At 37.9% G+C, this 16,299-nt stretch overlaps 1 protein-coding gene, 1 long non-coding RNA gene and 4 other non-coding genes across 6 annotated transcripts; all 6 read right to left on the reverse strand.

Moving 5' to 3' along the window:
- Positions 1-257: 257 nt before the first annotated feature.
- On the reverse strand, positions 258-335 carry LOC133799168 (small nucleolar RNA R38). The gene has a single exon (XR_009876364.1). It is a non-coding gene; the product is annotated as a small nucleolar RNA R38 (small nucleolar RNA).
- On the reverse strand, positions 294-1,406 carry LOC133793765 (uncharacterized). The gene is made up of 2 exons (XR_009874940.1): positions 1,221-1,406; positions 294-533 (listed from the first exon to the last, which is right to left on the reverse strand). It is a non-coding gene; the product is annotated as an uncharacterized LOC133793765 (long non-coding RNA).
- On the reverse strand, positions 430-520 carry LOC133799183 (small nucleolar RNA snoR20a). The gene has a single exon (XR_009876377.1). It is a non-coding gene; the product is annotated as a small nucleolar RNA snoR20a (small nucleolar RNA).
- Positions 679-756, reverse strand: LOC133799167 (small nucleolar RNA R38). The gene has a single exon (XR_009876363.1). It is a non-coding gene; the product is annotated as a small nucleolar RNA R38 (small nucleolar RNA).
- LOC133799182 (small nucleolar RNA snoR64a) lies at positions 883-958 on the reverse strand. The gene has a single exon (XR_009876376.1). It is a non-coding gene; the product is annotated as a small nucleolar RNA snoR64a (small nucleolar RNA).
- A 2,854-nt stretch (positions 1,407-4,260) lies between the features above and the next one.
- LOC133797079 (probable lactoylglutathione lyase, chloroplastic) lies at positions 4,261-7,613 on the reverse strand. The gene is made up of 9 exons (XM_062234869.1): positions 7,192-7,613; positions 6,728-6,932; positions 6,487-6,611; positions 6,217-6,281; positions 5,841-6,053; positions 5,709-5,756; positions 5,349-5,456; positions 4,914-5,054; positions 4,261-4,575 (listed from the first exon to the last, which is right to left on the reverse strand). Exons 1-9 carry the CDS (start codon positions 7,331-7,333, stop codon positions 4,534-4,536), a joined length of 1,089 nt encoding a protein of 362 aa, XP_062090853.1. The 5' UTR covers positions 7,334-7,613; the 3' UTR covers positions 4,261-4,533.
- Between the last annotated feature and the right edge of the window lie 8,686 nt (positions 7,614-16,299).

Raw genomic sequence — 16,299 nt, forward strand, 5'->3', positions numbered from 1 at the left:
CGTATTAAGATTTATATGTTGATAATGTCTAGTTCAATAAATATTTTTGATCAAAAAGTTAATATTATAAAATATAAATTTTATAATGGTTAGTCTTCTCCGATCCTAAGTTCATCCTAAAGCAGATACATCCTCAGTTAAACCTTTTTACCATAAAATTACTATTTCTTAGAGAAGTATTAATAGAAAATAAATGACGCATAAAATTTAATTTGAAAATCATACTAACTAAAATCTATATTTATTAATTAGATCAAAACTGTGTCAGACTACAAATTGTCAGCACTAAGTCAGACAGGGATAACTGTAAATTTATAGTCTCATCACCCACAGCAATTCAATTTTTTTCCTTTATATAAATAAAAATTGGAAAATAATTCCAATCCACGAAAATACTAAAAAAAACAAGTTGAAATGAAAAAACAAAAAGCCTCAGACCGTCCTAGTTCATGAATCTCGACATTTATACAAAGTTTGACACCTTGCACTTTCAGTCGCAATATAGAATCGCATCACTGGCCATGTTGAAAAAACTAAGAACAGAGAAAGAAGAAGACCAAGGAAATGGCTAATAAGAATTAGGGTTTGAAAATACTATATACAAGGAAACGGGAAATGAATCTAACGGCTAAGAATTCATATGAGATGCATCATAAAATTAATAGCAAAAAGAGCAAGAACTGTGTCAGATTACAAGTTATCAGCACTAAGTCAGACAGGGATAACTGTAAATTTTAGATTTCATCATCCACAGCAAGTCTGATTTTCAAAGATAAAATCAAATATTATCGGATATTAAATCCCAAAAAATTGAAAATGACTATTGGAATTTGGAATGTCATATAGAAATTGTAATGCAAAGATATAAAGAATCGAGGAGAGACATCAGATCTTCCTATTCAATAAAAAATGATTCAAAATGCCCAGACATTATAATCTAAGCATTCATCCAAATTAAAGATTCATCATTTGAACCTCCACGATTCTAAACTGCTAAAAATCAAGTAGACTCTGAAACTCAAACGCAGGAAGGAGGAGATGTCATATATGAAGTAGGGTTTAACAGAAATGCAATAATTTCAATAGAAAAACAATAATCCAGTTAAAGCTTGATCATATTAAAGAACAACCCGATGTATGTTTTCTACGATTACGAAAAAAAAAATTGAATCCATCTTTGTTAAATAAAAGAACCCCAAAAACACCGAAAAGAAACTCACTTGAGTCGACGATTACACTAGTTACAGCTAATGTTAAATTAGGGTTTCAGTGCGCGGCGCTTAAAAGGCAAGATAATTGAAGTAAGAGCATAGGGTTTAGGGTTTGAGCAGTATGTGTGCATACATATATAGGGCAGTCACTCACTGAAAAATTTAGAAAAATAAAATAAAAATAAAAAAGCACATGCTCGGTTTTTAAATACTATAATTAAAAAAAAAAAAAAAAAAGACAAAATTTTTAGAAACGACACTATTCATAAAACACGACATCAATAAAAGAAAACGACAATTTTGTAATACAACGACATAAATAACAGAAAACGACATTCATTGGGAAACCAAAACTTTTTAGTAAAACGACATAATAATTTAAAAAACGACATCTTTTAGGGAATTTCGACCAAATGGCATACAATTTTACAATAAAACGAAATCACCACAACCTCATGATTCTTCAATGCCCATTAACAATATTTTTGTCCCAAGTCTCTATATAACTCAAAATTAGATGATTAAATATTATGAAAAAACTAAAAAAAAATTATAAATTTCATGTTTTAAAAGTCTTAAAAAATAGTTTGAAGAATATCAAAGTTGAACTTAAAGTTCCAAACTTGTATTACTGAGTTAAATGTTGCGGGTGAAATATTTACAACTTAACATTTTTCACTTAAAAACATAAACTAAAGTAATTAAAACTTGTAAATAAATAATTAAGTGCATTTTGACGGAGGAATAATGACTTTGAAATAGACAATTTCACACGTATCATGCACCTTAGTCACTCTTAGTTCTTTAGTGTGTATTGTCCTTCAGTGAAAGGTTCTGCCGGAACTAGTCTTGTGAACCATCCAATATACTCAAAATATGGGTATAATATTACTTAATTGAAATAAAAAACAACAAATTAAAACTTAAAAATAAATTAAATAAACAAAAATCAAAATTAAACGTAAACGTAAACGTAAACCATTACATAAAACCTAAAGCAAATCTAACCTATATAAATATTATGGGATTATACATTTTTAGACCATGTGTTTTGTCTCATTAGTTGTTTGGACCATGTGTTTTGACAAATAATTTTTTGAACTTTTTGTTTTGTAAAATGGGTCAAACAGACCCCTAAACCCATTTTTGATCAAAGTTTTTTTAACTAAAATTATAAATAATTGACCAAACTAACAACTCAGAACAAAAACACAATTATTTTGTCTAACAATTGTACTGTTATATTCAATTTTTTGTTCATCAAAATCGGATTTCATGATCCATTTGAACCATTTTACAAAGCACAAAGTACAAACAGGTAATAGAATAAAACACATGGTCCAAAAAGATATAAACTCTAATAATAATAATAAATTATAAGAACTTTTTCTTATTTTTCCAAAATCAAAATTTTAAAATATATATATTCTTATTTTCTATTCTCTCATGTTCTTATTTTGCTTTCTCTAATTAGTCTAACGACCTCTTTATCCAAGTTTGTTGAGCATCACCTCCAAATCCAAGAATCGTATGTGCAAATTTAGTTGCACGCCGTCGAATTCGCTGCCTGATAGCGATACCTGATCCAGCTACCTACGCCAAGCTCTGCCTCCCGACGCTAGATCTGATTGCCTAGTGCATTTTCGACGACCCTCTATGACCAAGTATCCTCTATTGCATGAGAATAGATGATGAAGAAGAATTTGTTTGAGTTTTTGGTTTAAGATAAATTTCATTTTATTTGTTTTTTTATTGGGATTTGAATAACTTTTATTAATGTTTTAATTTTAGGTTTTAGTGTTATTGATTGGCTATTTCGTCAACTACCGAATAAATAAAAAACTTAAAGAAAAGAAATATCAAACACTAGGTTTTCATGGTTCATGTTATTAATTAGCCCTAGTCCACTAGTCACTAGTATTGAAGATGAAGAACTTGCAAAGCTCCAAGTTCTCTTTTAACTCATGCAACGTTTTTGCTCACTCTGAATGTTCGGATCATTTTACAAGTAATGTCCTATCCCTATTTATAGGCAACTGAGGGGATTAAGTTCATTTATTGGAACTGATTACAATAATTGTTCTCGTTATGAGATTAGTTAATACATAAATGAAGATTTACTACATTAAATATGTTGGTGGGCCCCATTATATATTTGGTAGGCCCAATACGAGGATGTCAAGCCCACTGCTTTATTGAAATAGTGTCTCCTGAACTTGTCAGAATGGTAGTTGCATGTTTTTCCATGTCAGAAGACGTCATGGGAGATCATTTTTGTCGCTTATATGGAACCGACATCACAATCTCTGCCGCCACTAGGTGTCAAACAAGTGTTTATGGTTCTGAATGTCTCCCTAGTTGACACTTGGCAATTGTTCTCCTACTCTGGAGGAATGACTCATGGTATTTTGGCAAGTTGCTCATGCCTCGAGGAGCTTTTGAAGATCACCTATCGACTAGGCTCTCTGGAGGTAGCACTCATTAATAGTCTAATATCCTCTCCGAGAGTGATAAGAATGACATTCATGGATTAGGTTCCAACTTCCCAAAAAGGCTAAGCGACATGATAATTCATGCCACGTTGTCGTACGTTAAAAACACGAATATGTGTTAATTTTGAGTTTTGTTTATTAAAATGATTCTAAAGTGTTAATTAATTTCAATATATTTTAATAATTAAAAATTTTATTTTTATTTTTTATTAGTAGTAAGTTTTTTATTGTTGTTTAATTAACTAATTTATAGAAATACGAGTATTTTCATCATATGATGAAAAATAATATGACCAAAATTAAGTTCATGGAACAATTGTGAAGGGTATGAAAAAATATGAGGTCTAAAAATATATTTAAAAAAACACAAGATCCAAATGAGTAAATGTGCAAATGCCAAAATGTTATAAACCCAAAAATAAATAAATAAATAATTGAACATAAAACTTTTTTTAAGAAAATAATTGAACATGATACCACAAATATTTCTATCTAATATTTACCCTAATAAGTAGAATTGAATTGTATTTGTGTGAGAATATTTTTCACGAAAAAAATGTGCAAAATTAATCATATTTATTCATTTGAAAACAATTTAAACAGATTGTGTCATTTATCTCAAACTACATGAAAGGACAGCTGGAAAGCTATTGCAAGATTTCTGTTACAACTTACAATGGTGCTATAGTCATTATTATTGTAATATAATTATCTACAAAATGGGTGGGTGCTGCTGCTGATTCAACTGGGAAGCGCGTCAAAAGAACTTATTCTGATCAAAGGCTTCCATTTCAGTATTGCAAGCTTACTGTGCTTAACATTGTTATACATCACTCCAACTCCTTGAGAAAATCAACATTATCTACAAAAACCTGCAGAGTCAGAAAAGACTGGGAATAAGAACCAATTGAATCCAGATGTAGTCTTAAAGGGTTTAGAGAGAAAAATCAACAGAAGCTGATCGGTGCCCATTATTTGCTCAACCCTATAGCCGAATAAAGTCAAAAATAGTATACAGTCGTAAACAAGGTACTGATCCAATGAGACTGAAGCCTTGCCAAAATTGACCATTTTGTATATATGTATGCTTATTTCATAATTCCACGAGCTACTGACTAACTGTTATAGCTAAGCAATAAATACATGTAGAAATATCATCATCTTATTCAAGAATGCAAAGCAAAAGATCATTTAGAATCATAAACCATACCGACTTCCAACCATCAGGATCAAGGCAAGCAGTAATTTTGGTGTTAAGACCAGGTAAAGGTCCAGGTTCCCGGGTAATCTTCCCCCCAACAAGTTTAATTGCTTCTGCAGTTTTATAGACGTCATCCGTGCCTATTGCTATCTGTCATGATTTAAGGGGGGATAAATATCAGTAAAGGACTTTGAAAGTCGACTGATGAGAAAAAAGAGAGGACAATTGGTATAAAACCCCAACAAAATTCTCAAGAAACAAACATAGCGACAATAGAACAAAAAATGATGGAGCAGATGATAGTACCAAGATAGTACAAACAAACTAATATGAAAATAAACAATGTAATGTACGCCGATCAAGCAGAACTTACGATAAACACATCTCAGAAAAAGGCTTTCAGTGAAAAGGGGTGATAGAAGAGGGTCAAGATCAGGTTTATACCTGAGCATAAGCATTTCCTTTATCATAATCGGTAACACCATAGTTGTATGTCAACTCCAGCACAGCATTTTTGTCTTCAGGGCCATAGCCTAGCATTGCTATTGTATACTAGAACATATCACAAAATAGTTATAAATCAGCAAGAAGAAACATAACAAAATATTTAATTCAGAACATTGAAACTTCAGTTTATCAATCAGATATGGCCACTCCCTCTCCTCATGTTTTAATCCACAATCACATGAAAGTGGTCCTATAATTTTGTCTTGGACAGTTCAATTCAGATCCCACTACCAAAAGATGTTTCAAATTTACAATTAAAAAAGCAAATTTCTAATCAATAATATAAATAGGATTTACCTTGTACTCGGGATTGTCTCTTTTCCGTAGGAGCTCCATGCCAAAAGCCTACGTACAGCATGGGAAATACTAAGAACAGAACACAGGATTCATAGCAGTAAATAAAAGTTTCAACACAGGACATGCTCGCACCTTCTCATAAAAGTTTATGGAACGATCAAGATCTCCAACACGAAGCATTACTTGACAAAAGGGTTCAGGTGTAGGCCCTCTTTCCAAAAGTTCAAACTTGTAGCCATCAGGATCTTCCACAAATGCAATAACAGTACTTCCACCTTTGACTGGACCAGGTTCTCGGGTTACTTTGCCTCCCTTAGCTTTTATAAGTTCCACAGTCTTGGCAACCTAACCAGAGGAGTGCAAATGAAATCTCAGCTCTTCAAGAAACAAACCATCCAAAAAAGAATCAAGAAATAAGAAACTATAGGTACAGTTAAAAGTCTACTGGATGCTTAAAGAAAAACTGAGCCAACATAACCTAGTAAAAAAATATATTGTCTTAACTTACATCCTCAACTGCCACACCAAAATGACCAAACCCAGATCCAATATCATACTTGTCAACCCCATAATCTGGAAACATCAACAGATTAGTCCAAATATCAATAAGCTGTACCTTAAGTGCAGAGAAAGGACTGGCAACTTGGTGAGAGAACACTGTAAAGAACATTTTTCTTGAAAGAGGGTGTCTCAGTTCCACAAAAGAAACACAACAGAGTTCAAAATGTTTTAGATTCTATTAGAGATTTGTTATAAAAAGATTTGTTAGACAGCTTACTGTAAGTGAGTTCAATAACGAAGTGTGAATCTTCCGGCCCGTATCCAAGAAAAGCATTTGTGTATCTTTCCTCCGGTATGTCACGTTTCCTCAGTAATTTCATCCCCAAACACTCTGTGTAGAATCTAAAGTCACCAGCAATTTGTATTAGATCACTGAGTACCCAATCATCCAAACTATTCCATACATAACAGCATAAACGAAATTAACAAAACAATTTATGCAGTACAAAACAACATACTTAATGGTCCTGTCCAAATCCCCAACGCGGTAAACAACATGAAGCAAGCGCCTTTTGTCCCTTTTAACCCACTCTAGGACATCTTCTGGGGCAGCAGCAGTGCTTGCTTGAGCCACATTACCAGCGGCGGCCACGGCCAAGCTGTTGCATTCTCCTCTCAGCGGCATAGAAGCCTTGAGACCAAATACATGTGACTGTGGAACAGCTGAATTTTCCAAATTGCACAAAAAATAAGCCCCAATTCACTAAGGTACTAGTTATATAAACAAACCCTTTCAGCTAAACAATAATCCATAATAGTGCTCATTTGAATTATAACAAAACCAATGTGTAATACAAAAATGTTTAATCAAAATTCAATAAGAACCAGAAATTAATAGAGAAAGTGACCAAATCACAATCTGAAACCACCAATCCACTGTAATTAAAGAATCCCATATTTGAAAAAAGAAGACCAGATTTACCACTGCCGAGATGAAGAAAAGAGAGCCTCCGACAAGGGTTAACGGAAGAAAGAGAAACGCCGAAGCGAGAAGAAGCACCAGAGAATCTTAAGGAAGAGAGAGAAGGTCTGATTGAAGAAGCCATAGGTATTATCCTCACCATCTTTATCGCTATCTCTCTCTCTTTCGAGCTCAGTTATACCAAGGCCAATGGAAGAAGCGAGTGAAGGTGACGATAAGTATTCTTTTTCTTTTCTTTATTTCTTTTTTCTCTTATTTTTTCTTTTTCCGATGCGAACAGAAGAGAATAGAGAGAAAATTATACGGAGCGAACTGATTGTCGTTTTTACTTTTTATTTTTTTTATTTTTCCTTTTTATCGGATTCGATTCGAAGGGTGAATTCCTCCGATGGACGTGGTTCACGAGAAGCCCTCACTCTCTCTCTCTCTCTCTTTTCCCCAGTACTAGGGTCTTGTTTGTTTTAATGGTTTAGTGTTATCCCACTAATCCTATCCCTATCCCTGTCTCTGTCCCTATTCCTATTTTGTATATATTCCCGTTCGCGTTTATGGTTTTAGGGTCTGTTTGTTTTAGTATGTTAGTTTAATGAACTAAATACATGGATACTGGTATTATTATAAGTTATAACAGGGTGAGCACTGATACTTAGATTTGTCATATCATAATAAAAATTTATAGACAGACTGGACAGTATAAGGGTAAGTGATTTGACTAAAGAAATCTTATAACGTGAATGCTCATTTGCACACAAACATTTTGGGAAAATTACACACAACACCCTTTATCTCAAAAAAAATTGAAAATTAAAAATATACGGTATATTTCATATATATATATATATATAAATAGATATCCTTCTACTTGTTTTGAAGGACTTCGTCGTATGTTGATTTTGAGTCTTTGGATTTATTGTTTTAGAAAATGGATGGTCAGATTTAGTTGCTGAGTTTATTGGGTGTCAAAGTACCGTTATGCCCTTAGTCACCCCTTAGTAATTGTAACGCCCCAAACCCCAGGGACCGTTACAGTGTGCCTTGTAAACAGTGCTAAACTCGCTAACCGAGTCATTTGGCCAAAATTGTGAACTAAGTAGGATTAGCGGTTTAGGGATTAAAAACTTTGGTTAAGATGTAACGTTTCACTAGAACGTTTAGCTTATACATTGGGATCCCGAAAATAAAGTTTCAGAGTTTATTACAGAAAATATTTACAACAGGCCGTTCTAAGCGGCAAAACAGGGTTCAACTCTAGTTCCACTTTAAACCTCGGCCGTGGCGGACGAGCAGCTGCATATGTACACATCATCACCTAAGCTCTCCAACTCAAGGATTGTCCAGCTTCCTCTTGCCTTTACCTGCACCACGTAGCACCCGTGAGCCGAAGCCCAGCAAGAAAACACAATAAAGCGAGACATAGTCTCAACAACGATCATAATAACCATTCAGGACTATTAGTCCAAGCAAATGGGTGACAATAACCAAAAGCCACAATGATGGGCATCGCTCCTTCCAGCCATGTGACGATAGGGTCACCAGGGCTTAACTGACAAGTGATTCTTTCGTAAGTTTGATTAGGGCAGGTGCATGGTGAATAGTCACCAACATAACCTTCCTCCCGACCCTAGAGTCGTGCTATGGACAGCGTCCCTTGGCCATGTGACAAACAGTCACCGGGGTCATATACCTTGGCCATAAACATCTGGTCATAGACCAGGCAAGCGCTTATAGTTCTCATTGACCTTCCGGTCGGTCCAGCATTAATACCCCATATGAGTCATTCAATGCCGACCTCGATTAGATCTAATCTTTATTTGGCCCGGCGTTCACAACGCACTGCCACCTCTGACTCTTGGGTCGGTAAAACACGACCAGTGCTCAGCCCGTGGTGAACTTAACTAATAAGTCACAGCTTCACAGACGGATCTGACACTATTGTCGATTCTGACTAATAAGCCAGCGCCATACACAAGTAAGCCATGCCACTAAACATATATCACATGTCCAATATCTATAAACAAGGTATTCAGCATGCTTACTAACAGATACCAGTACAATTAGGACCATGCGCAACCACAGAGGCTCAAGCTCTGAACAATATCATACTCAGTATATAAAGCATGTCCTAATCACGTGTTTCTTATGCATCATATGCAATATATTCAACAATCCAACATGCACCAATAACAGCTATGCATGCCACGTTTAACAGTCAACCAACATGCATCAATAACAGTCATGCATGTCATGCATAATAATCAACCGACATGTATCAATAATAGCCATGCATGTCACAAATACACAGGGTGCAGTTTTCTTACCTCCGGTTCGAGTATAAGTTAAAACAAGAACGACCTTTGAGAACGATCGATCCTTAATCCTTTGACGGTCACCTAGCCATAACCAAAACGATCTCCAATTAATGAAAATTACCAAAGATAGGGTCTTAACCTAAACCCCACCCTCGGGACCTCGAAACATGCCCACATAGTGAGTAGATTCGATCCCGGCCCTTAAGGATTGAAACCCCAAGCCAAAAGCCCTTAAAAACACCCAAAACAGGGTTCTGAAGGAACAGGGAGCGCTACAGCGCTGCCCTTCTAGCGCCCCAGCGCTCAAGACAGAGTCACAAACCGCCCAACTGAGCCCTGTGTAGCGCTATAGCGCCCTCTGATGGGCGTTGTAGCGCTACCCCCAGACAGCACCATCCCTGAAACTTCCTTCTTCGACTTTCTCAATTCTAACTCGATTCTAATGCTTCCAAATCCCATTTTTGGTGCCAAATGAACCCAAAAACCATCCCCACATGTCCTAGGGACCAAAACCCCAAGAACCCTAGCCAAAACTCCAACCAATTCCCAAGTTTCCAACCCAAAAACCAGCTGAAACTTAACTAAGAAAACAGAGCAAAACCAAGAGTTCTAGTGGCTAGAAACTCACCTTAATCTTGGCAACACACCCTCTTCAATGGTGGAGCATAACCCTAGCTTGGCTAAGCTTGGTTCCTTGGCTCGATTCCTCAAACTGAGCTCGAAAATCCAAAGAGAAAAGAGGAAGAAAATCTATCGGGAGAGAAGGAAAAGAAGCTATGTTTTTGTTACTCTTCTATAGCCTTAATGGCTGATATATATCTCTTAGGGTAAAAAGACCTAAATACCCTTAGGTCTAAAATAAAACCTTAGCAGCCACCAAGGGCAAAACCGTCCTTTCGCACCTATTTCATTAATCACAAATAACACCCTCCAATTCCCGCTATTCCCAATATTCTCAAACACCAATAATCCATATCCCATTACCCTTTAATTCCCGGTAATGCTCTAACCATTAAATTCACCCCGAGACTCACCCCGAGCCCCGGACTTAAACCCATTATGACTAGACCGAACACTTACATCTCATGATCGTCTCATGTCGATAGCTCGAACCAATCCACCTTATAATGTGGCTGTATTAATTAATCACAATCATGCACCCAAGATATACAATTACGCCCACAGTGGCCAAATTACCAAAATACCCTCACAATAATAAATTCTCCCATACGCATGCACTCACCGTCATATAATAATATAATCCACGTAAATATGAATATATTCATGAAATACTATAATAAATCAATTATGGCCCTCCCGGCCTCCTAATCAAGGTCCTAAACCTTATTAGGAAATTTGGGACATTACAACTATCCCCTCCTTACAGAAATTTCGTCCTCGAAATTTATTCAACACCTCGAAACCAGAATTCCACTCACTGGACATAAATTTCCTTAAGTCGTTTCCTGACCATTATATCTCGATTGCCTTACCTTAACCCAAGGTGCATTTTGCTCAATAGAACCTCATTACTTATGTCATAATCTGAACTGGCTATTCCTTGCCGGAATACTTAACCTAACCTTCAGATCTTCATAATTCAGCTTATAGGTTCCTTCGGCCCATGCCCACTGCATGGAAGCACATAACTCACTGCATACAACTGCTAGTGCTAAAAGTAAAACGGATTCAGAGCCACCTTGTTCAGACCTATTCAGGATCCAACTGCTGAAACAAACTAGGGCTTGACTTATCTTAATTCCTCACCCCTTTTCCCATGGTGATATCTTAGAGAGGATACATTCTCCTACCTGAAATTTCCACATTCCCACTATCCAGTTTAACAATATTTTTTTCCCATTTACTCCAAGAAGTGATCATCCAAGATTCAAACTCCAGCAATCTCATAACTCCCCTAAACCATCTCAGGATCCAGACACATGCATATATTTCCTCACTCATCTTATAAGATGTTCCTCCAATTATAATTGGATAACCCTCTCTCTCTGATTTGCCACCAGTCAGAGAGTGATAAACTATACTGAGTTCCATTTATATACCCATCGCCTTCCTAACCCTTCCAGAACCTGGAAGTCACAATAAAGTCTTCATCTGATAAGATAGACCCTGAGTTCCATGAAGGCTCTCCATCTTTCTCACAAGGAGACTCAAATATTGATCAACCGTACTACTCACCTATCCTTACAAATAGAATAAACTCACTTGGACTACCAGTCCACAAAGACTAATACCCATTTCACATCGATCCTTCAACCTGGGAATCCCATCGCGAAACTCATCGCGACGCTCACTTATTCCCACTATGAGATACCCAAAGGCTGTAATGGCCTTGCTGTTTCCTGACATTCTGTCTCAATTTGTTAACAGGTTAAGAGTTTTACACATGCCTTAGCACATGTCTCTTCATCTCAGGCTATAAAATTCCCATATCATGTTACCCTTCCATGATGCCTGAATGAAACAAATAAAAGGATAGCATGGGATTCATCCAGAATCTCTCAGTTAATCTCAATGTCCATCGGATCCCAAGTCCGATCTCTATATTACCATAAATTCATGTCTGTCACTTAACAACCTTTAGCTAGTCCAGCTAAAGCTTCCCATTCAATCTTGCCCGTCTGATGGCTCACTTAACCATCTTCCCTTTTATCCTTCTTGAGATAATAATCTCAAACAATAAACTGGCCGCTTGGCCCGCCAGAAACTCTACCCAGTCCTGGCCAAATCCTTTAATCAACATGTTGCATAGGCAATCACTTCCTCTACCACTAGAATGTCATAACAATCCTCAAACTTATCCTGGTCTATAAAAGACCCAGCACTTTCTCCCCAAGGCACTTGAAATATCTTTACTATCCATGGACACTCCTGTCCCCAAGGCACTCTTCACTCTTGGTAATTCTCCACAGAGAAAACACCACTATACCATCGTCCAAGACGATCACAAATCTCATTCAAATAAATCCTTGAATGCGCTATACATCTTATTCACAAACACTTAGCATCAAGCAATTCTCAAGATATGCTCAGCACTCGTAGTGCTCTAATCTGACACCAACACAACCCTTTACTTGATTTTCTCACTTTGATCTCTAACTAGTCTTAACCAGATCCAAGATCCTCCTTTAAAGATTCCATCTTACTCAGCAACTAACTCTTTAATTCCTATAACTTCACTGAACTACACTAAGCCACTCAAAACAATATCCACATTTGATTCCATCTCTGGTGCCAAACCCAATCAGCTTTTTAATCTCTTGTTATCACAAGAAGCCCTAACAAACCATCTGGTAACCCATATTCAAAACCCACAGACTAATCCAGTCTGTCCTGAGCTCACCGGTACAATCTCAGTGGTATCTACCACACTGGCTAAGAGTTTCGTGCACCTCCCTGCACAAACTTCGGCCCTCACATCCGGTATCATAAACATATTAAATCCATGCACAGTGCCAATTGTCATAAGATTTTCCGCTCACAAGCTCAAGAATTACCATACTTTCCTTGTCATTCAAGACCACTCTCTAGTTACTAAACCAATCCAAACCCTGGATCAACCATAGTCAGTCATAACTAACTCATGGAACCAACGATAAGTCCTTTCCATAACCCAACTTATCTCTTAAGCTGCCGATACCGTATTACTTTTCTCATCACAACGTAACCATGTGATCCACATATACCATCCATATACCCTTCTCTATATACATACCAACAAAGGAATAACATGACACCAAAGCCAAACAACATAATTCCCAACTCAGCACTAGAAAACTGACCTGTCATCCCTGAGGAACTGGTCTCGGTCTCAGACTCTGATTGCCATGGAATAAACACTTGAGTTGGAATCCCCCTTTGCTTACGCTCTGTCCCCCGACTTGGGCAATCCCTCTTGAAATGTCCAACCATGCCACAAGCAAAACATGCCCTTGCTCAACATTCTCCCAGATGATGCCTCTTGCACCGAGCGCACTCTGGGTAAGGTTTCCAGCTTTTCTTCTTGCTTGCTCCAATAAGTGGAGGTACCACTATCTGGGCTCCATGCTCTCCAACACTCTGCTGCCCAAATACTATACTTTCAACAGCAAGAGCCTTCTCCACCACCTGAGCATAGGTAGAGACTTCATACACTGGGGCAACTCTAATGCTTTGAGCTATTCCAGAGTTCAATCCCTGAATAAACCTTTCCTTCCGGGCCACATCTGTGGGTACCATGTCTAAGGCAAACTTGGCCAACTCATCCAATTTAGTAACATACTCGGTCACTGACGCATTACCCTGAACAAGATTCAGAAACTCATTCACCTTGGTAGTCTTAGCTACATCACAATAATACTTCTCATTAAACAGCTGCCTAAATTCTTTCCAATCCATCACAGCTGTGTCTCGAGTCTAGGATACTACCTCCCACCATGTCCGAGCATCATCCTGCAGTACACATGTAGCACAGATCACCCTATCGTGACCCACCAACCCCATACTATCAAGAATGGAGCTGATCATGCTCATCCATTGCTCAGCTCTGAATGGATCTAGGCCTCCCTCAAAGATTGGAGGATAAAACCGCAAGAATCTTCCACAGAGAAATTCCCATCTATTCTCAACCCTAGGCTGAGCTGAAACTGATGCCACCCCTGGCAAAGCAAAGGAAGGGGTACCACCCAACAGACTCCGATGTTGTTTCAAATACCCAATCTCTTCTTCCTGCCTCTGCAATCTTAATTGCAAATCTGTAAGCGTCCGCTGAACATTCAAAGATGCAGACGAAGAACTGATACCCTGGCTGTAACTCCCAGCCCCTATATAACTATTACCAGGCCTCATAATCTGCCTTGAATAAACCTGCTAATTAAATCTGCAGTCAATAACTTAATCCATTAATCACAACAAACATATCAAGGGCTTTTCCCCACGGAATAAATCTTACCACACCACAACCATATACCACTTGCAGTGCTGCAAACATGCCCATGGCATTCATACATACTCATAACTCCTGCTCTTCCAATACTCAGACCATGCTTCTAACCCCCAGCATGCAATAACACAATTATATATATTCACAGAGCAGGTAACCATATGATCACAGTCATACACACATATATATTCACGGAGCATATATTCATATAGTCAAGAGCCAGGCTTTATCAGAATCTCATGCTCCCTAATACAACGTACAGGTAAAGGATTCACATTTTATACAAACAGCTATGCACATAGCTACAGAAATAGTTACCACTCCTTGAGTGAAGCTATCTTCAGTGATGAGTGTACATGCCCAGCTTGTCTTCAGGAACCATAAACCTTGGCTCGCTCTGATACCAAGTTGTAACGCCCCAAACCTCAGGGACCGTTACGGTGTGCCTTGTAAACAGTGCTAAACTCGCTAACCGAGTCATTTGGCCAAAATTGTGAACTAAGTAGGATTAGCGGTTTAGGGATTAAAAACTTTGGTTAAGATGTAACGTTTCACTAGAACGTTTAGCTTATACATTGGGATCCCGAAAATAAAGTTTCAGAGTTTATTACAGAAAATATTTACAACAGGCCGTTCTAAGCGGCAAAACAGGGTTCAACCCTAGTTCCACTTTAAACCTCGGCCGTGGCGGACGAGCAGCTGCATATGTACACATCATCACCTAAGCTCTCCAACTCAAGGATGGTCCAGCTTCCTCTTGCCTTTACCTGCACCACGTAGCACCCGTGAGCCGAAGCCCAGCAAGAAAACACAATAAAGCGAGACATAGTCTCAACAACGATCATAATAACCATTCAGGACTATTAGTCCAAGCAAATGGGTGACAATAGCCAAAAGCCACAATGATGGGCATCGCTCCTTCCAGCCATGTGACGATAGGGTCACCAGGGCTTAACTGACAAGTGATTCTTTCGTAAGTTTGATTAGGGCAGGTGCATGGTGAATAGTCACCAACATAACCTTCCTCCCGACCCTAGAGTCGTGCTATGGACAGCGTCCCTTGGCCATGTGACAAACAGTCACCGGGGTCATATACCTTGGCCATAAACATCTGGTCATAGACCAGGCAAGCGCTTATAGTTCTCATTGACCTTCCGGTCGGTCCAGCATTAATACCCCATATGAGTCATTCAATGCCGACCTCGATTAGATCTAATCTTTATTTGGCCCGGCGTTCACAACGCACTGCCACCTCTGACTCTTGGGTCGGTAAAACACGACCAGTGCTCAGCCCGTGGTGAACTTAACTAATAAGTCACAGCTTCACAGACGGATCTGACACTATTGTCGATTCTGACTAATAAGCCAGCGCCATACACAAGTAAGCCATGCCACTAAACATATATCACATGTCCAATATCTATAAACAAGGTATTCAGCATGCTTACTAACAGATACCAGTACAATTAGGACCATGCGCAACCACAGAGGCTCAAGCTCTGAACAATATCATACTCAGTATATAAAGCATGTCCTAATCACGTGTTTCTTATGCATCATATGCAATATATTCAACAATCCAACATGCACCAATAACAGCTATGCATGCCACGTTTAACAGTCAACCAACATGCATCAATAACAGTCATGCATGTCATGCATAATAATCAACCGACATGTATCAATAATAGCCATGCATGTCACAAATACACAGGGTGCAGTTTTCTTACCTCCGGTTCGAGTATAAGTTAAAACAAGAACGACCTTTGAGAACGATCGATCCTTAATCCTTTGACGGTCACCTAGCCATAACCAAAACGATCTCCAATTAATGAAAATTACCAAAGATAGGGTCTTAAC

Source organism: Humulus lupulus, chromosome 8 (genome assembly GCF_963169125.1).
Source record: "Humulus lupulus chromosome 8, drHumLupu1.1, whole genome shotgun sequence".
NCBI lineage: Eukaryota > Viridiplantae > Streptophyta > Magnoliopsida > Rosales > Cannabaceae > Humulus > Humulus lupulus.

What these genes read in the sequence shown, in the direction of transcription:
- LOC133797079 (XM_062234869.1), bottom strand. Translation starts at nt 7,333, where the DNA reads ATGGTGAGGATAATACCTATGGCTTCTTCAATCAGACCTTCTCTCTCT. An exon ending in GATTTGGACAGGACCATTAA is followed by an intron (nt 6,612 to 6,727) that starts GTATGTTGTTTT and finishes TGGTGACTTTAG; the next exon opens with ATTCTACACAGAGTGTTTGG. An exon ending in CGTTATTGAACTCACTTACA is followed by an intron (nt 6,282 to 6,486) that starts GTAAGCTGTCTA and finishes TGATGTTTCCAG; the next exon opens with ATTATGGGGTTGACAAGTAT.